The 21,146-nt window shown below is 44.9% G+C and overlaps 2 protein-coding genes across 2 annotated transcripts in view; both read right to left on the bottom strand.

The window, feature by feature from the left end:
• Window positions 1-11,754, bottom strand: part of RRH (retinal pigment epithelium-derived rhodopsin homolog) — a 12,584-nt gene extending 830 nt beyond the window's left edge. The window contains exons 1-6 of the mRNA XM_004686475.1: window positions 11,649-11,754; window positions 7,712-7,902; window positions 6,107-6,206; window positions 5,595-5,748; window positions 4,353-4,521; window positions 2,822-3,000 (exon numbers count right to left, since the gene is read on the bottom strand). Of these exons, the coding sequence (XP_004686532.1) occupies window positions 2,822-3,000; window positions 4,353-4,521; window positions 5,595-5,748; window positions 6,107-6,206; window positions 7,712-7,902; window positions 11,649-11,754 (899 nt within the window). The remainder of the gene's footprint in view (window positions 1-2,821; window positions 3,001-4,352; window positions 4,522-5,594; window positions 5,749-6,106; window positions 6,207-7,711; window positions 7,903-11,648) is intronic.
• A 3,583-nt stretch (window positions 11,755-15,337) lies between these two features.
• The window catches only part of GAR1 (GAR1 ribonucleoprotein), a 6,637-nt gene continuing 828 nt past the window's right edge, over window positions 15,338-21,146 (bottom strand). The window contains exons 2-7 of the mRNA XM_004686474.2: window positions 20,906-21,099; window positions 19,531-19,685; window positions 19,039-19,098; window positions 16,897-17,050; window positions 15,958-16,023; window positions 15,338-15,644 (exon numbers count right to left, since the gene is read on the bottom strand). Coding sequence (XP_004686531.1) covers window positions 15,631-15,644; window positions 15,958-16,023; window positions 16,897-17,050; window positions 19,039-19,098; window positions 19,531-19,685; window positions 20,906-21,099 — 643 coding nt within the window. The 3' untranslated portion in view covers window positions 15,338-15,630. The remainder of the gene's footprint in view (window positions 15,645-15,957; window positions 16,024-16,896; window positions 17,051-19,038; window positions 19,099-19,530; window positions 19,686-20,905; window positions 21,100-21,146) is intronic.

Raw genomic sequence — 21,146 nt, 5'->3', positions numbered from 1 at the left:
GGTCACCTCCGGGGCAGGCGGGAATCGAACTCATGTGGAAGCGGCTTTAGATTCTCAGTGCTGTGCTTTAACCCGCTGCGCCACCAGGGAGGGCCGGCTTTAGCTTTTTAGTGCTGTGCTGTAACGCACTTCCTCACCAGGGAGGCCCCCGGGAACTTTCAAAGCATGATTCAGATAATGCTAAAATGCCACTATCACCAGTTGACATATGCAAGTCAATTTCTGCCTCCAACTGTAGCATCTGCCAAGGGCCTTTATGACATATTAAGTAATGGTACAGTAAAGGCCAGTTTTGTGCCCAAGGTTACCACATTGAAGGCATAATACAAATCAATAATTGAGTGTCTAAAATGGTGCTTCTAATATCACTTTCAATAATTAATTTATTTGAACTAGGGATCTTTATTTCATTCTTTTAAATATTCATGCTCACAGCAGTCTTTTAGATAAAGGTCAAAGCATACAATCTCCAATTCTATGTGGTGTTGTAGTTAAAGAATTAAAAAAATTCATAAATGCTTTCTTTTTTAAGTGTTTAAATTTTTGCGAGGTAGCATCGGTATGTGATTTAGAGGTATAGGAAAACACCTTTCAGGTTATGTCAGCACATCTACTACCCAGACACCACTGTGCTCTACCATAGTCCACTGTGCTCTCTCCCTCTCACTCCCCCTCCCCCTCTGGCAGTCTCTGCTCTCCGGTCAGATTTCTAGGGTTTGTTACACGTTTGGTTTTATCTGACCCTTTGTTTTGATTTTCTAGATTCTGCAAATAGGTGACACCATCCAGTATTTGTCTTTCTCTTTTTGACTTATTTTGTGTAGCATAACTCTCTCCACTTCCATTGAAGTTGTCACAGTTCTGTCTAAATTGCCAGAGATGGCAGTGGCTTTTTGTTTCTATTAACTGTGTAGGATTCCATTGTGTGTACAGACCATAGCTTTCTGATCTGCTGTCTGATTTTGGGCACTTAAGCTATGGCCACACTTGGCTGTCGTGACTAGTCCTTCAATGAACTTGCACATACGTTCCTTCAAATTAGTGTTTTTGCAGACTCCAGGTAGATACCTAGGGGTGGAGTTGCTGCATCATATGGCAGGCCTATTTTTTGATATTTTGCAAAACCTCCATACTGTTTTCCACAGGGACTAGACAGGCCTACATTCCCACTGCCTGCAAAAGAGAGCCCCATTTTCTCTGTATCTTTGCCAGCCCTTGCTATTTTTGGTCTTTTTGATATGGGCCATTTTCACAAGTGTGAGATGGCATCTTCATTGTGGTTTTGATTTGTGTTTCCCTGACGCTAAGTGATGCTGAGCATCTGTTTTCATCTGCCTCTTGGCCATCTGTGTCTCTTTTTTGGATTAGGGTTTTTGGTTTAGCTCCTCTACTCATTATTTGATTGGGTCTTTGTTTTCTTTTTGATGAGTTGTATGAGTTCTTTGTAGATCTTGGACATCAGCCCCTTGTCAGGTTTATGATGTGCAAATATTGTCTCTCATTCAGATGGGTGTCTTTTTGTTTTAGTTACTGTTCCTTTTATGGCACGGAAGTGTTTCAGTTTGATATAGTCTCAACTGTTTGTTTCTCTTTTGTTCTCTTCCTGTGAATCCACAAAGACATCGCTAAAGCCCAGATAATGGGGTATTTTACCTGTTTTATATATTTTACGATTTCAGGTCTTACATCCAGGTTGTCATCCATTTTTCAGTAAATTTTTATGTATGGTGTTAGTAGTCTAGTTTCATTCTTTTGCATGTAACTGTCCAGTTTTTCTAACACCATTTTGAAAGACTTTCCTTTTCCTAGTGTATACTCTTGGCTCCTTTGCCATAGATTAACTGTCTATATATAATGTGTGGGTTTATTTCTGTTCTCAATTGTATCCTCTTGTTCTGCGAGTCTATTTTTGTTCCAATACCATACTGTTTTGATTATAATAGCAGGTATATATACTTCATGCATCTGTACTGAACAAAAAGCTCAGTTGAAATTAAGGGGAACTTGAGAATGATTGACTTTGCCAGGAGAACTACCAATACACACTGAATTTAAAATGTGTGTATTTTCCTTCTGTGGTCTCTTTTGTCTTGTCTTAAAAGTGTTTGTTTCTTTACATACTGTAAAGAATGTAAAGCTGCTTTTCCCTATGTGCAAGGATACATAAATTTAACAGAAGCAACATGGGCATTCTGGGATCAACCTATTTTACCTCTGCTGAGATTTCTCTGGTCAAGTCCCTAAGCACAGTAGATGGGTTCTTTCCATCATTCATTAATAACTGGAAATGAGATAGTTTAAGCTCCATTGAGGAGAAGGGGGAAATTGCTCACTGAAAATCTTGCCAGAGGGGCAAGGACAGGGTTTTATTATCCTGAATGACTGCTCACTCTATTCCATGAGAAAATTCTGGAATTTTCTCTCATGTGAGTGATAGGTCTTCTTTCCCGTGAGCATGCTATGCTGCCCGCTTGAGGAGCCACACCTGTCCATTGTTCAGTAATAGAACCACACTTACCTTAGGAAACCTGATTCCATGTATTTTGGGTGGAGTAACTGTGCAAACCAACCTGAGTCCACCAACAGCCTTCCAGGGCCATCCTGCCAGAGAGCCATCTGAAATGAAATGTGCCTTTGGGGGTACTTAGTTGGTACAACTCACCTATTGAGGGCTGATGTCTGAGCCAAGGAGCCTTTGCTGTATTTGGACATCAATGTCTGTAACTACCTCCCAAAAAGTCTTGGAGCATTATTCAGTGACATTTTAACATTATTTCTTAGCCATTTTTTGAAACTCAGAAGTATTTTAGACACTACTTACTTTTTATTAGCAATCATATATATGCAGGGGTTGTAGAATGTAGAGGATTTTGCAAACAGTGGAGCTGTGATGGCCAGTGAGGGAGGAATCTTCCTTGGGTCGCCAAAAGAAGCCCACAGGCACACAATGGAATATGGGGACCACGCCACCAGAAACGTGAGTATCATCATCACAGACATCTGCAGAAGAAGCCAGTACTCACCAAACCCAGTGTATACAGTCGCTAAGTAACTGATGAGTCTAGAATGGCCCAAAAAGTCACCTATGTTGGAATTTGAATGAATTTATGTTGTTCTAACATGAAATAAAACCGAGCTTTTCCCTCATGGAACGCGGGATGCCTGAAGTTGTCTGTGATAACCGGAACTTGAGGCAGGGAATGCCACACTAGAGTGGGAGCCCCTCTTCCTTCCGGCGTGCAAGGGTGAGATCCCAAAGGTGGCAGATGAAGCTCACTCCTACCCCACTCTGGTGACTGCTGGGCACTGCTGGCTTTGGCTTCCTCCCCCACTGTCATCGTCGGCCAGTTTAAGGAACTGACTCTTCTAGACTCCGTCTGGAACCAACCAAGTCTTATATTGCGCTAACTGAATTCCACGACAGCCCCTTGAGCTCGATACATCCTAAGTACAGTGCAGACAGTTCTGTAAAACCCCCGCAGCTTCTTTGAGTGAAAACTTGTGAATGTTACATTGGTTCCTCCTGATGCCCAGTAAGATGATGGAAAAGAGTTTTAAGAAGACATATGCCCCACAGGAGTGAGAACCAGAGGAGGCAACAAAATTAAAACTAGCTGAAGCTTCTTAAGTAGTTGAGCAGCTCCCCCACTGCCATCTCTTGAATGTCAGTCACACACACGCCCTCTCGTACACACACACTCAGTAAATGGGAGGGAAGGGGTCAACCAAGAAAAAGGAACACGTCCACTCCCCCAAACAAGGGGTTAGTCCCCGGAGAGAGGCCCAGCCCTTCATTCCTGGCAGCCAGCCGGGCGGACATCTTGAGAGAAAAGCCAGGTGGAGAGCACAGGGGCCTGAGGCCGCCTCAGGATCCCCTCACAAGGCAGACAGGCTCAGTAAAAATACTGAGAGGAGATCAGCGCTTCTGGTAGAGAGTTTAGAGATGAATTACTGGTGGTAAGCAAACAAAACTACAGAGGGAAGAGAGAGAAGTAGAATAGCGGAGAGAGGCAGGGAGGAAGAAAGAGAAAGAGAGGAAGTGAATGTACAGGCCGCCGCCACCACAACCCTAGACCCTGCAGAGGCTTGGTGAGCAGAACTGCGAGCCCCACAAGTGTACATCCAGCTCAGCAGCTAGCCCGATGCTGGTAACCTTCTGCTGGCCAGGTGAGGAAAGAGAAGGGTTGAGGTGGAAGACGAGAAAAGACTGGGATGCTATAAAGGAAATGATCCAAAGCAGGAGATAAGCACATTGTTAGAACTATAGCATGGAGAAAAAGAGCAAGAATCAGGGTGACTCTGGGGACCAAAGCAGAGTTGACTACAGACACCTGGGGATTTTAACACCTCACCTTCGTGACATCCATCTGATCCAGCCAGGCTCTGTTGAGGGCCTCAGTGCCAGGGCCAGTGCTGGGGCAGCCGATGGACCGGGCAACGCAGTAATAGCAGTAACTCATCACACTCAGGGGCCCAATGAAATTGACCACAACAACTGCCATCGTGTAAGAAACGAAAGCCCTGGAAGCGAGAGGTGGGATCATGACTACTGGGCATCGCTCCTCAGCAGAAGTAACACCACACCACCCAACAGTCATTCGATTTTAAATATCCCAGAGCACCGGGGAGGGTGGAGAGAGAGGACCAGTTACGCTGGCGCGGGAGTGTGAACGGGTGGCCATTGCAGAGAGTGGGAATGTCCTGGGTTCGCTTGAAAAACTGGCAGTGGAAATACTTCCCCAAAGTCGGGGAAGCTATCAAATCCCAACCTGTGCGCTCTGCAGTGTTTACCGGAGCGTTATTTACAGTAGGTCGAAATGGAAAACCACCTCAGTGCCCCCCAGGAGCGGTCTGGGTGGGGAAATTGCTACAGACCACAGCACGAAAGTCTTCAGCCAGAAAGGAGGTGAAAAGCTGCCATTAAAGCAAAGTGGAACGCGTTACATGGGAGAGAATTGTGCGTCGTAAAGCAGGTCAGAGGGACCAAGATCAATAGTGGCCATTCACACAGTGGAAACTCGGAAAGTAAAATGCTTATAAAAACTGGGGGCGTTAAACAGTGAGGGTCTGAGGTTCATAGGGGAGGAGGTAGGGGCCCAAGGGTTTAAGGGGAGGTGGTGGGGGAAAACAACTCAGGAAGTTTGATTTGTAGCTCATTAGACTAGGGGTTGGCAGACTGTTCCCTGCCTGGGGGCCAAACCCAGTGTCACCTGCCTTTACACAGTGTATATTCCTTGACAGACACTGTCATTTCACCTGTCTAAGATGCTGTCTCAGGCAGAGTTGAACAGTTGCAGCTAACACACTAGCTAGAGCCTAACACACTCCTTTTTCTACCCTTTCCAGAAACGCTTTAAATTGAGATCGAATTTACAAGTTTTTAGCTTATTTTTCTGAGCAGTCTTTCTTTTCCTTTAATGAACTGAATCTCCTATTCTGGCAAATAGAGAGTAGCAGCAGTGATGAGCAAGCAGGTCTTTGCAGTGACGGTGCTTCCACCGTGGAGCTCTCAGAAGGTGCGTTATCACCAGGTCACCTTGAAAGGATGGTGGGAGCTGCCGGGGTTGAGTATAAAGTGTCAGTGTGTCTCTTACGCGTCGTTCCTCCGCCAGTTTACAGTACAGGTGGCCCCCGTAGGATCCGGGGCATAACTCGCCCACCCTGAAATAGGCATCAATGCCCAAAAGAGGCCATTGGTCCAGGCCCCCAGAATCAGGCTGATGTAAGTGTGGGTGGTCCTGCTGCTTCCTGTGGACAGAGATAGAGAATATGGCATCATTTCTCAGAGACATTTCACAGCCTCACTCTGTTGTAAGTGATTATTACACTTGTTATCAGGTAGCTTCCCTCCACCACACTCGGTCACGCAAACTCATTTACATGAATTCACATTCTGAAAGAAAGACACTTAAACTGAAAACTGAAGGATAAATGGATCAGTCAGAGGAGAAGTAGGAGTGTAAGAGAAAGCATGGAAAATTCTGAACAGTGATTACTGGAAAAATAAGACTAACTGGCTGCAAGCATTTGTGTCCCAGTGAATGCAGGTTGAATGGTGTCGGGGAAAGACATGGATTCGTCGCGAAAGCTGAGAAACGTGCCGTACCTGCATCAGGACGGCAGATGGTCAGGTATCGATCCACAGCCACCGCCGTGAGTAACCCGATACTTGCCATTCCAAAAAAGATGTTCAATCCAGCATAAACCTGAAAATCAAAGTGGGAGAAACCCACCGTCAGAAACACCCTCCATTTGCATTTTATCTCGTCGTGGAATATACTTTACACACATTGGAAGTTTTTTATTTTACAAACTTGGAAGTACACCCTCTGTTGTCAAATTGGAACTGAGGTACTGAGAGTGTTTTGCGTGACTTCTCCCAAGAAGACCCACCTGGCCAACAGGCAGATGAGAAAAGGCTCATCGTCACTACCATCGGACTGCAAGTCAGAAAAAAAAGGAACCCTCGTACACTGTTGGGGGTGTGGGCTGGGCCAGCCCCTGTGGAAACCAGTAGGGACGTTTCTCAAAATCCTACGATTACATCTACTGCATGACCCAGCAATTCCAGTTATCGGTGCCTAACCAAAGAATGAGTCATGAAAGGAAGTTAGGAAATGAAGCTGTATTCCTTACACAAATTTTAGACTTTTAGGCAGTATCTAGTTTGAGTTGCACAGTCCTAGTAAGACAGAAGGAGGAGGAGGGATGAGGGTGCGTGGTGGGCAGCGAGTTCGATAGCCTCTGGAAAATTCTGTGTCTCATAAGAAAGACGACCTGACTGGCTGACTGTGAGATATTAAGGCTTGACAGACGGCTGGGCGCATACATGGGTGTTCACTCTTCTCCAGTTCTCTCATTTTAGTCTCTGTAATTTTATATCTTAAAATAGTAATTTTTTTTTATTTTTTTTTAAAGATTTATTTATTTATTCATACAGAACTGGGGTACAGGCCAGAGATGCGGAGGGTGAGAGGATTCACCAGAGACAGAGTGGGGAGCAGAACAGGCAGATCGACGAAGTACACTGCTGAGGGGAGCAGCGGGCGGGTCAGGAGAGGTCTGCCACGCCATGTGGTCACCTCCGGGGCAGGCGGGAATCGAACTCATGCGGAAGCGGCTTTAGATTCTCAGTGCTGTGCTTTAACCCGCTGCGCCACCAGGGAGGGCCCAAAATAGTAATTTTTTTAAAAAGTGAAAAAAAAAACTGCCCACTACCGTAATGCAAAGTAATACTAATTTATTTCCTTTTCAATAAAAATAATAATAAGTATACTTAATAACAAGTTTCCTGGAGGATTTTCCATAGGAAAAAATCAGCGTCATGGCAGCTTAACTGTACTCCATAGATAGTGTGATGTGGTCACTGAATATTTTAGTGTTGCCAGATGAAAGCACTGTATACTTAAATTTGCATATTTTTATTTAAGCATGCAAATTTTTGCTTTTCTTCTCTGTGTAAGTACTAATTGTTTAGGTAGTGTTTTTCCTTTGGGTTGGGGAATATTGAAGGTAGAACGCTTATCCTTTCATCTCCCTTGCTCAAGAACACATTTCCCAGTCACCCCCACAGCTCAGCAGGATCACTCTGTCTGTCCTACGCTTTGTCGGGTCTTACTTGATTAAAACCTTGGGGGACTTTTTCAGATCCTAGTGTTACATCTCTGTCATCTGATTTATTTTGCCTTTCATTTCATGAGCTCTCCCATACCTGACATCCCGTGTATCCAAATCTCCAACGTCCGTGCAGATCTGAAGCGGCAGACATAGGGTAGCCAGTGCTGCTGACCCCGATGTCGGTAACAGCCAGGTTAATGATAATCGCATTTGTGGGTGTCCGGAGTTCCTTGTGCTTGATGAAAATGCCCAGCACCGCCATGTTGCTGAGGATACTTAGCACGCCTGAGAGCATACACAGAAAAGAAAACCCGCACGCTCTGTTTAATTTGGCTATTTCAAAGCGGAATCCAAATATTTAAGCCTCTTTAAAAACACAGAAAATCCATTTTACTTGATTTGTTTGAAGAGTTTCTGCTGTTCTTAAAGGTATTTCACATCCTGTGAGATAGAAATAGGGAAATGAAGGCCAAGGACCAGCCCGTTGCATCAGCGGCGCTGGGGCTGGTTTGAACACCAGCACTGCTGACCTTCTGTCCTTGCGATCCTCCCTGCCTCTCCAACACCCCGCTGACCTTGAGGGTTTGGTGTGACCCTGCCATCTTTGGGCAATTCCATCTCTTCCTCCTCCTTGATGCGCCGCGAGGGACTTCTTTCTCTCTAGTCCTTTCTCCACCAGAAGGAAATTAGCATTCCTTCCTGACAGCAGTTCTGTCGCTTCCCAGGCCCCCAGGCCCAGCAGCCTTCCCACTCAGAGTACGGTCACTACTCACACAGTTATGAAGCTGCCACGTGTGTGAGGGCGTGTGAGTGTTCCCATGTTGAGGCTTGTCACATCCAGAGCTGACGTCATCAGCCCAGGCACGCACACACTGTAAGGGCACGTGGCACGGGTTGATCTACCCAGAGGGGAGGTCTTGCTGGCGCTGAGGACCGTGGCTGTCTACAGTCATGATGTGACTCTTAGTGTTAGCAGCGTGGTGTGGTGGGTGCTGCAGAACTGGCTGACGCCTTGGTCAGAGTGCCAGCGTATTAACTAGAGCGGGCAGCATTGTTTAACACGCCGGATGTTCCTGGTAGCTCAAAAGTCACCCCCTCCATGCTGCAGGGGTGCAGATGGCCCCCAGATAGGGGCCACACAGGCATTAATGAAGGGCCTGGGGGAGAGAATAGATTTCGCCTGAGAGAAGCCAGGGCTGTTCTGGATTCCCAGTGACTCAGGTGGGGCGAACAACAGAGGTGACAAGCTTGTTCACCATTGTGACGAGAACTCCTGGCCAGCAGCCCAGCTTTTGACACAGCACCTTACTTTTCGTTCCTCCGTGCTGCTGGCAGAATAAGCCTGCTGCAAAATGGCGCCAACAGGGTTCTGTTCTGCCTTGAAACTTCTGGCATGCCCACTGTCTCGGGATAAAAGGCCAGTGCCCAACCCAGTGGACTGGCCTCTGCCTCTGTCTTTTTCACCTTCTCAAAGTAAATTTCCGCCCTTGTCAAACAAGCCCTTCACGCTGGCTATTAATATATCAAGCTTGTAAACCTCTCCTGCTCAAAACACAGGGATCTCGCCACTCAGCGGCCCTTCATGGCTCGCAGTGGCCCTGTGTCCTCACCTGGTCCGAGGCCATCCTTTCAGTCTGCCCTGTCCTCTCACTGTTCGTCTGTGAGAGCGTGTGCAGAGCCTTAACGCACTGTGCCCGCTTGCTTCCCAGCCGCAGTTGGCAAAAGGGAGCGTGCTCAAGTAGGCGTGAGTGTGTGAGACCCAAGTCTCAGGGACACTAAACTCACACAAATCTAAATCGAGGAAGTCTTAGTAGGGTCTTGGTAAAAGTATCAAATAAAATAAATGGCTTGACTGAATCCTTTCCTCTCACAGTTTTGGTTGTGATAGGAAGTTTCAGTAGGTTTTGTGAAGGGGTGGGGGGTGGGGGGAATAGAGGACATACAGAACCGTGGATGTTTGAGCAAAAGCGGTCAGAGGTTGAATATGCTCCCTTCACTCATGGAACAAAACACAACAAACAACACAACGGACCCTTCTGCTTACAGGCACCGCTCTAGAGTCGAAAATACCTGGGTTCAAATCCTTAGTGTCGTTACTTAGGTATGTGTGTCCAGCAAGTTGTTTAAACTCTTTTATGTATGTAATTGGAGGGAAATAAAACTTGAAAAGTAGCTCACTGAGGAGCTCTCTTGCCTGCCTGCAACTATACATGCCTCTTTTTCTTTCCCCTTTTCCTAAGAAACATGTCCATTTAAAATGTAAAAAAAAAAACAGCTTGCTGAGTTAGTGTTGAGTTTTCCATACATGTAATTTTAGAACAGTGCTTGGTGTATGCCAACATAGCAGCAACATAGTCACAAGTAAGACTACTGCCTCGGATAAGGACCAGAGAGAACATTCTAACAGGTAGTTGTCTTTGCATGCTACTGCTGTAAACAGATAAAAAGGACAGTTTTTTTTGGAGACAGCTACAAAAAAACTGAAGCAAAAGAGTGTCTATTTTGTGATTGTGCAAAGGAAATGGTCTCTTTGAGTAGCGTGGTTCTCTGACACGGTTGCAAGTAAAACACAATCAAAAAGAAAACAGAACTTGCCTAGCACTTACATATAGTTAAGTAAACAAAGCCACATGTCATTAAAACTTACAAAGTTAAGGCATTCACAGTTTCTAGCACTGCAGTTATAACTAGGCCACTATAGAGAATAAGTTAGGTGCTGGAGAATTTGGTATACTTACAGCCTACTTTGGAATATGTTTGAAATTTTCCATCAGGCATTCCAAAAAATAGCAGTGTGACAGAGCTGCTTCTGAATCTCCTTTCTGAGAGTACTGAGTGAAGTGATTGCTCAGTCCAGAACTTACGCAACTCAAGTTCTTCATACAAGATGATCAGAGAAATTGTTGTCATTTCCCAGCCCTTTTGTCTCCATAAATAAAACATTACCTTGTTTCTAGTTTTATTGAGAAATAATGGGGTACATCACTATAGTGAGTGTATAGCACAGTGGTTTAATTCTATTGTGAAATGCTAACAATAGGTTCAGGTAGTATCTGTGACTAGATACAGTTAAAAGAAAAAAGGGGGAAAACGTTTCTCCTTGTGATGAGAACACTCTCCTGGACAACTTCCCTGCGCGCCCTGGTGCTCCTTACACGAGGACGTTATCTTACAACGGCACCGTGGTGCCTTCTGCCCTCCTCCGGCGCTCCGCTCCCTGCTGCGCGCCACTTTCATCTTAATCCAGAATTCCCATCCGCGAGTGTGAATGGTAGGTGGCATTTAGGTGCACTTGTGGGTCATTTAGTTTTGCCCTTCACCATTCGAAACAGGTAGCCTGTTCTTATCTCCATTTTACAGGTAAAAAAAATGGAAGAACAAAAAGGTGAAAGCATTTGTTCAAAATTGCAAAAGCATGAAAACATGCAATCCAAAGCTTCAAAGTTTTGCAGTATAACATTCTGCAGTGATCTGAATTTTCAAACTCTTTCCTCAGTGACAATAAATACATTCTACCTTTTTAAAAATGGCTTTAATTTTCTTTCTAGGACCTTTCAGTCGCAGCTAGATGGTAGTGGTCCACTTCCAAGGACAAAGCAACAAAAATTATGAATGAGAATAGTAGAGAATAGAGAAGTACATCTCTTGCAGTCATGTACATTTTCCACCAGTAGAAACTTATATTTGATAGCATAGTAACTGCATGATTTTTATACAGAAATTTCCATTTAAAAAAACCTACCTCACTGCACTACTCTACATTGTTATGGAGACTCGTAACAACTTGTGATGTTGACTGCCATTTATAACACTTTGGTTTATCTTTCACTCTACTCCCTTATTAGGTCCTTACTGTTGGGAAACAGAACAGGTATTACCATCTTTGTCTACCGTGTGAGCATAGCCATCCAGAAAATGAAATGACTTGTCAAGATGGCCAGCAGTATCTCTGAGAACCTCTCCCAGGAAGATCTCTGCTTTCCCCACCCACCACCTGCAGGCCCGACAATTGGCAGTAACAACAGCCATACCTGCCGTGATCAAGTAAGTTGCAACAATGTTGTGTTCCATTTGTGAAAACACCGAGCCACCTTCATTTTCAGAGTCTGAACAGTTGCCGGAATTATTCCTTAGCATTGTAGAAAGGAAGATACTGATGCAGCCTTCACGATAAACCTCCAGTTATTATGAAGTGGCTTAAACCCATCATATGGAAGAATTTTCTAAACTAATCATTTCCAAGTAAACACCTTTACAATGGGCTTTTTCGCCCAATTAACAAATGTAATTGACCAAGGAAAGCATTTTAATTCCCCTAACAAGGGAGAAGTGTATTAGCAAAATACACCACACATTTTAACCAATGTGGGCATGTCTTAGAACTAAGGAGCTTATTTAAGAGTGTGCACACCCCACTTAATAGATGCCAGAAACCAGTGCAGGAGGTGATTTATGCTGGAAATCGGCTCTGAAATTAAGAGCCAGCCTTAGTCCTCTAAACCTTTCTTTGGACCCTTTCACTTTTCCCATTTCAGTTCCTTGTGCCTTTTCCTTCATTTAAATAATGAGAAATAAAGTCATGTCTCCCCAGCCCTCCAAATCTTACCCCCTGAAGATGTAATATAATTTGGGGGATGGGCTTTCTGGTTTGCTTTGCCTTCACAAACCTATTCATAGAAGGGTTTGTGGTTTCTCCCACACTTTCTCCTTTTCAGCATAACGGGGGAGGTGCATCTACACAAGGTGATTCTGCAGGTCTCCCCCCACACCCCCATGCCAGGTCAGTAACCTCAAACTGCTTTTGTCACCATCTGCTTCCTGGCAGCAGACAGCGTGATGCACTCCACAGTCCGGCTCACTGCTTTACCCACTGCTGTGATGTGCCCAGTAATTACCTGATAGTCCTCGCACACCAGCAGTATCTGTCTTCAGTCCCTCATTTTGTACATTCTAATGTTCTGGACTATATGAGTCAGAAAGTGGGTCGCAGTCTAGCTAATGACCATTTTTTGTTACAACCAGACATCCCTACCACGCTGTCCCCCTCATTCCTCATGTCATACAGCATTATTAAAATTTCTCCATAGTGGATTTCTTGCAATAAGTAAAATGTGTGGAGTGCTGGGTGCACTGAGGTTAAGTGGAGGCGCCTAACAGAACCGCTAGGGGGCTATAGCTACCCACAGTTTAATTTCACCCATTTTTCAAATGGCATAGCAAAAGGCACCCACAGTAACCCTTTTGCCTCTGTAGTTTCAGCTACATGTAACTGAAGTGGGAGTGTCCCAGGTTTTATAGATACCGGTACTCAACATCTTCTAAATACTTCAGAGAATGTTCACACAGGAAAGTGAATCTTTTCAGTATCCCATTATGGAAATACTTTCAAAAGATCCTACAGAATGAGCGTAATACCTAGAAAAACCCAAGTTGTTGGGTTTTAAGTTACAAATTCCTTCAAGCATTTCTTTCCCCAACACCATCCCTTAATACCTCTTTGATCCCACCACACCTGGACCTAAATTCAGAAACCCCATTTTGTTAGTTTCTCAGCTGTTTGCTTCGTGAAGTCGTCAGCTTGTGTGCATGTCATCTGGCCTGGTCCTTCCTTCACTGTACACCATCCCCTCGGCCTCCTTGCAGTTTGCCGTAAGTGGCAGCATCTCGCCTTTCCTTCTAACTGGTCTCCCTGTGGGGATGTGCCATGTCTTGTCCTGTCCGCTCCATCACCAGGCGCCAAGTGGTTTCCATATCCTTGCCGCTAGGAATGCACTAGTCAACACTGCAGTTTGGGGGTTGACGGTCTCATGTTACTCAGTTAAGATGCCCGAGTCGTGTGGTGGACCACATGGTATTTCCAAGTTTAGTTTTTTAAGGCAAGTCCAGAGTGTGCTCCTTAGTGGCGGCACCAGTATACAATCCAGCAGCTGTCAGGGCTTTCCTTTGTCCCAGTCCACTCCAGCCCCTGGTGGGGGTCTTCTGAATATGGGCCATTCTCATGGGGTGAGAGGATACCTCCTTGTAGTTTCCATCTGCCGCTTTTTTTTTTTTTTTTTTTAAAGATTTATTTATTTATTCATACAGAATTGGGGTACAGGCCAGAGATGTGCAGGTTGAGAGGATTCACCAGGGACAGAGTGGAGAACAGAACAGGCAGATGGACGAAGTACACTGCTGAGGGGAGCAGCGGGCGGGTCAGGAGAGGTCTGCCACGCCATGTGGATCTCCTCCGGGGCAGGCGGGGATCAAACTCATGTGGAAGTGGCTTTAGCTTCTTAGTGCAGTGCTTTAACCCGCTGCGCCACCAGGGAGGGCCTGCCGCTTTTTTTTAAAAAGTCTGTATTTGTTTATGCATGCAAGGGCTGGGGGTGTAGGCCAGAGGTGCAGGGGTGGACATGGTGGTGAGAGGATTCAGAGAGTGGGGAGCAGAAGTGGAGACAAAGGAGGTCTGCTGCGCCACATGGGTCAGCTCCCTGGCTGCGGATAGTGCAGACTTAGCTAACCCTGTACCACCAGGGAGGCCCCTTACCTGCACCTCTCTTATTGAGTAAACATTTTCCCATTGATTTTCCTATTGATGTAAAACCAAAATTTTGTTTGCTTTGGTGCAGTCTCTTTCTTTTCTGTAATACATTACACCCCATTGTGCCATCATTAAAGTTCTTTTGGAATAATTATTTCCACTTATAGGAAAGAAAAAAAATAATTCTGATATAATAACTCTAAAAATAATTCAGGCCTTAGAGATACAAGTATGATACATTTAAACTACTTTTCCCCACTTCTTGCATGAGTGACTCAGAAAGGGTGAGGCTTACAATACTAGGAAGTCATGCTTACATAGTTCAAGAGTCTTAAATGCCCTAAAATCAGTTCTCCTTTCGTAACTTTTCCCAAATTTTTGGGACTACCAGGAAACATCGCTTATAGTCTACTAAATTGTTTTAATTGCCGTGTTGCTAGTTAACATCTCAAGAGCTAAAATGTTTGAGTTGGCAGAATAGCTTTCCAGTGGAATTCAGCAGTACTTGCCATAGCACCAGACTCCGAACAGGAAGCTCCCTCAACATGAACTTGATTCAAAATTAAGTACTCCAAAGGGAACCCAGAAAAACTACTATAAGGTGAAAAGCAAACAAAACAAAACAAAAACAAACACATGGAAATGTGGATGTAAAAGTTGAAAGATAGCCAGCCAGTAACTAAGATCACACTTCAGGTACAAAGTTAATGTCCAAAGGGTTTTTCTAATGACTGACCCACTACTTCCTTCTTAACAATTTTGACTTTTTTTTTTTTAATGTTAAGAAAGTGTAAATGTTAAGAAAGGTAGGGAAGTTGTACTATTGTTTTTTTGGGTTTTTTTTTTGGGGGGGGATAATGCTATCACCTCATCTCTTTTACAAAGCAAGGGTGAAAACCCTGGTCCTCTTCCTGCAGTGTTCCCCCCCAAGATTTAAAATCTAACAGCTTCCTCCTTCCACTTTGTAAAATTATAGCACTGCCTTCTGTGCAAAGGTGGCTGTCGACATTAAGGGTGCTAATGTGCTTACAGTAAGCATTTTGAAAGGGGTGCTGATGGTGGGTGATGTTGGAGTATTGCTCCAGTAGCCTATCTTTTGAAAATGAGTTACAGGTATAAACAAGTGAGTCTTTCAATCGGTAATCCTTTGGGTTTAAGCTTAAGTTGTTCCTGGCTTAGTAAGCACAGCTCTAAATAGGAATAAAACATTTTATTTTAAAAGTTCAAATATGCCTCAAATGAAAACTGTCCACTTATTATATAACACCCAGAGCTCCCTGATGTATAAAATATTAAAATAACTTGTTCATGCTCTTTTAGAGCAAAATCACTTATTCCATTGCATTCATTTTGCATGATACTGGTATTTTAGTCCCACTGTCACAAAATGACCATTCTTCAGGACTTGCTCAAGAAACAAGTTTCCAATCCATAGTCGATCATGCCGGTAAATGCAGACGCCCACCGGAGAGGCTTCTCTGTCCTTACACTTAATGTCCTCTTCCTGATTGAGAGAGAATGAAAATATTAAGGATATACAGAAAAATGAACTTTCATGTACTATTACCCAAATCTCAAGCTTTAAATCACTGTACTGCCTATAGTGGTTAACTATACACTTTCCCAAATCTAAATTGACGTTCATAATACAGCTTTATACTTTTTATCTTAGCAATACAGGAAAGTAAAGTAGAAGTAGGGAGGAAAAATTCAAAGGTAAAAGGAAGAGTGGTACAAAATGAACCTATAAGCTGGGCCAAAGCAAAGAATCCCATGGATATACTTGAGGTTCAGGCCATGATTTTGTTTTTACTCACCTCTGAAACCACCACCTCCTCTTCCTCCTCTGAAGCCTCCACCTCCTCTTCCACCTCTAAAACCACCTAAAAATGAAGGAAATATTTACAAAGTAACCGTAGCCCAGCATAATGATAAGCCTACATACATCAGTATGACCCCTGCTATTATACAGAATGACGACATGTACTCTTGCAGTAGATCTGCCAGCTCTGCTCCCCACTCTGTCTGGTGAATCTTCTGGCCTACATACCAGTTCTTGTATGCATAAATAAATGCAAATAAATCTTCACCCCCCCCCCAAAAAAAAAAGGAAGAAGGAAGTCCAAATCTCTAAGAGACACTCCCCTAGCAACCAGATCCGAACAGCACCGTAGCAGGGTGAGCACTCCAGTGTCCTCATCTTGTGACCTACCACCCGGGTGATCTGAGCACCCCAAGGCTGCACCCCACTTCAGTCCAGGTCTGCTCACCACTCGCTATCTATGTCAATGAAGGTATTTATTTCACTGAAGGATTAAATTGGTAATAGTCTTTGACATGACATCAGACATAGGGATTTTACACCTGGGCTAGCTAATGTCTGGTTAGGGCAAATGCACTTTTGTAAGCCGCCCTTCCTCACCCCACAAAGTTTTAGTGGAATAGTAAAGGAATGTACATGGATATTGAAAGCATATGTGATCAGCACTCAGAGACAATGACATCAACTAAAAAAATAAAATCAATATAATTTTATAAAATATGCAACAAAACAGGAACTCCCAATTGCACCATATTAGTATATTTTTGTTTCTAAATGATACTGAAATTCAGTACCATTGCAAAGGAAATGTGCCAAAATTTAAAAATAGTTAACTAAAAAGATAAGCATAGGGAGGTTTGCCTGTGTTACACTGCACTGTGCGAAATGGCTGCGACTTTGGAGTCTCACGAGAAATTCTCCACAAGTAACTCACCTCCTCTCCCACCTCTGACGCCACCTCCTCTTCCACCACCTCCTCGGCCTCCTCCGCGGCCTCCCCTGCCACCACCTCTTGGGGGTCCCTTCTCGCCTGGAGGTCGCGGTAGAAACCTCTGCAGTGGCAGCAGCTTATACGGGTCTATATAAAACTGGGCAGAAACAATCAGCAGGATGACTTGGGGATGGGACGGTCAGTCACCAATACACACTGTACACAAAATGACGCAGTACAGCGTCCTTGTGAATACTAAGTGAGGTATAGAAAATATGCAAACTAGCCAGTCAGTAAGCGCTACCTACAGAGAAATAAAAACCAACCTAATTTCTCATTAGAAATACAGAATGCCTTCCAAAATTAACTGCATTTTATTTAGAAAAACTGATTAAGCCTTTGGCAAAATTTGCCATCAAATTCAGCAAAATTTACACTGACATGCTGTTTCAAGACCTTAATAAAGTATCAAATCAATAACTACTGAACATGAAAAGTATCAAAAATATGCAGAAAGTCAACCAACACTGTATCTGTAGGATATTTATCATGACAATGAAATCTGAAAGGGTATTTTACAGTACTACACAAAACACTCAGAATGGCTTCAACACTGTAAGGCATTACAGGAATTTTTAAGCCCTTTCTAGATACCATCTTACCACTTCCCTTAAGAACCCATCCTCTAAAAATTCTCCTAAGGCCGTGCTGTCCAATCGGACCACCAGCCCAGGTGTGGCTTAGATTTATATTAACAATGAGAAACTCAGCTGCCGAGTCACAAACACCGTATGTCAGGTGCTCATAGCTTGTAGCTGTGGGTACAGCACTGGGCAGGAAATTTGAGCATTACGCAGCTTGACTGGACAGCACTAAACCAGAGACCACTGCGATCACTTAGGCTAGAAGAGGACTCGAACCTAAACTCTGGACTTGGAAACGGGGAAAAGTGGGACCAACTCAGCATCTGTGAAAAAGGAAAACACCAAGAAACCCTCCTCACATGCTGTGAGGAAAAGCAGGCGTCCTGATCAAAACTTCTGTGGCTCTGACAGGCCTGTTAGTAAGGCCCCACAGGAGGAGATGGCTGCTGGGCCCAGCAGGAGCAGTGCAGTTTCCCACGGGTACTTGCCAGGTCTCCAGAGCCAGTGCACGGCCCTGTCCCTCCTGAGCTGTTCTAGTCAAGTTCTGGGCCACTGTCCACGGAGCCAGCTCTGCTGACCCCCGCGTGGCTGCACCCGTCTGGCGTCTGGAGCACCTTTTTCAGGTGTGTGGCTCCACTTCTGAGCTCTGGTGTGCTGCCTCCTTCCTGGCAGCTACTTCTGTCTCCATGAGACACTTACGTGTAGGAGCTGTCCTAGGCTGTCTGTACAATGACAGCTTCCCATTTGCTCACCAGCTCCTCTGAGCATCTAACCATGATTCTCACAAGGCTCCAAGTGCCCACAGTGAGCTTGTTATCTTCTCCCAAGGCCTTTCTCCAGTGCTGCCTTTTTTGGTAAAGATGCTGAAAACCAGACTTCTGAAAGATGGTATAGTTTTCACTGCACTTGAATAGCTCACTGGACCAAAGCCTGTCCTGCCCTTTCTCTATTTCATAAGTCCATCCACTTTACCCCATTTCCAGTGCCACCACTCTAGTCCAGGCTACGTCTCCCAGGAGTAAGGCAACAGCCTCTGGCAGGCCCAGCAGATGCTCCACTCCTGATGCTCTGTATCTTCCCAGTCCTTTGTCTTTAAAGTGTAAACTTAATTGTATTTCAAAGTAAAAGCAAAGTGTAAAGTCACTCCCAGACCCCTATACCCTGAAGTCACAGGACATCCCGACCTTTTCAGCCTAATTCACAACTCCCCCACTCTCCCAGGTGTTCTGGCCAGGCTGTCCCTGAGTTTTCAGAGGCCTGCACGGCATCACCGTCTCACAGATGCGCACACTCCTTGCAAGAAATACTTTCTGAAAGCCTATATATGGAAATTACACACAGAATCAGTAAATTTAATGTCAAAAGTATAGAACATGTATTTAAGAACTTTCACTAGTGATGTACGAGGGGAGAGCGGGGCCCAAGCACCCCTGCATAGGACCGTCCTTAGGTAGGTCATTCACTTGGAAAACCAGGTATCTCAGGTATAAGCACGACTCACCTTCTGTAGTTTTTTAAAAGAAGACGCCTTCATGTTTTCTGATAACTTAACTGAAAAATACTATTAATTGTATTAAGGAATCAACAACTAACATCAAAGAAGATAAGCAAACCTTCTCAGTTCAACAAGGACATTATTTAGGAAAAGAAATGCATTTCCAAGAGGAAATGAAGGCTTACTTTTTGGCTTTGAAGCTTCCGATTCCACATCACTATTCCAGTGACAACATCACATCCAATTAAGTAAGTCAGCACCCCAATCCTGCATGCTTCCCTAAATGGCAGTCATTCTAAAACCTTTCAGAAGAGAAGCCTCCTTTATAGGCTCTATAGTTTCAACACACGTGGAAATACATTCGTTCATAATTCCCCTAAGTTCAATTTTAGCAGAAGTGTCCAATTTCATGAAGCAACAGGCTTTAAGCAACACTTAGCCTCAGAAAAAGTAGGTATCTTTGAATGAGATGGTTAAGTCTGGAGCTGAAAAGGATACAAAATCTCTAAGTTGTCCAAAGATTTCATCCACTTTTCCAATTTGCTCTTTGTTTTCTAAATAAACTGGAGCGTTGAAATAAGGCACCTTATTTTCTTCTGTGGTACATTTACAAACTATGTCATCTTCACAGGGATGCATGAACTCTCCTAATACTGAAAAAGGACAAGAAAATATTAGAAGACAGCTTTAAGTGGCAGTGACCATCTGACAACTTTCTTCTCTGCTGCCTGGGACTTCACATCGGTTTGGCACTGAAGCAGGGCAGCCTTGCTGGGTTGGGGTACCAGCCGTGTGGTCCAGGTAAGGTTCTAACCTCTCGTGTAGGACCCTAGGGTTGTCTTTAACACACACCTAGCAACTGTACTGACACTTCACAGTATTGAGGGCTAAGGCGATCATCAAGGTAAAGTGCTTGGAAAAGTGAGACCACTCAGCCATTAACAGTGATTTTATTGTAACTTTGGCTCATCTTCAGTTGCAACTGCTAAGTGTACAGCAAGTCTTTGTTCTGCTGTGTTCTCTCCCCTTTCGTAGCTTACCCACTACCATCTTCTCACCAAGGACTGCTTGCTCAGTGTTTTTTGGGAAGTCTGGAATCTCAAAATACCTTTGTGTCACCTTGTTTCTGCAAAACTGACTTCTCATTCCCATCACCCAAGCTCAAAATTTTATTCGCAGTATTGGAATAAGTTCGGATTTTCCCCCCCACATTGAAATTACTCTTTCCTTGTCTTTTCTACCATGTTAATGCCTCACCTGTGGGCTGCTGCAGCAGCGTAGGCTAGAAGCTGACCCAGCACTGCCCCTGCCCTTCTGCATCTGATCCAACCTTGTCTTTGTATCCAACTCTTCTGTCACATTGTAACTCCCGTTCCCTGACTTCCAGCAATCCTCTCTCACTTGACAATCACTTCAGACCCATGTAGAAAGGCCTTTTCTTCGGTGACACCCCTTCTCGGTCTCCCTTACAAACTCTTCTCCCTCTCTCCCCCATAAGTAGTACTTAAAACGGCTTTGGAGTCAAGACAGCTTGTGGTTTTTGCCCCTCAAACTTAAAATGCCCACTGACACCGACGGTGCTCCTAGCAAATACAGGGATCCGTGTCCTGTCCGTGAAATGGGACAAGAGGCATTGCAAGTGGTATCGCCCACGTAATGTATGCCTTTTTTGTCGAAGTTCAAGTTCCTCTACGACAAAGCCCAATGCCCTTGGGTTTTCTTGATTCCCCCACTCCGTGCCACAGCAGGATTATCCGTTCACAGCGTCTCCACAGATCTGCTCCCACCGGGCAGTGCCCCTGCGGTGCGAGCTGCGGACCTTACCCAGCCCCCCGCCCCCGCCCCCAGCGGGCCGAGTGCGAAGCCGACGTACAAACCACTCGCTCCGGAGGCCCTAGGTCTTGGCCTTTGTTGAAGCCTCCCCGGCCACCTCCTCGTCCAAATCCCCCTCGGCCTCCGCCGCCTCTGAAACTGCCGCCGCCTCCACCTCGGAAGTGGTTGTTGCTGCCGCCGCGGTTGAAGCCGCCGCCGCCTCGGTGGAAGCCCCCGCGCCCGCCGCCGCCGCCCGCCCCCCCCCCCGGCCCCCCCCCCCCCCCCCGCCCGCCGCCGCGGAA

This window comes from Condylura cristata, unplaced genomic scaffold (genome assembly GCF_000260355.1).
Source record: "Condylura cristata isolate star-nosed mole 26May11 unplaced genomic scaffold, ConCri1.0 scaffold00021, whole genome shotgun sequence".
Classification (NCBI taxonomy): Eukaryota; Metazoa; Chordata; class Mammalia; order Eulipotyphla; family Talpidae; genus Condylura; species Condylura cristata.
The sequence above is the reverse complement of the archived record's forward strand: the minus strand, read 5'-3'. Positions and strand labels throughout refer to the sequence as shown.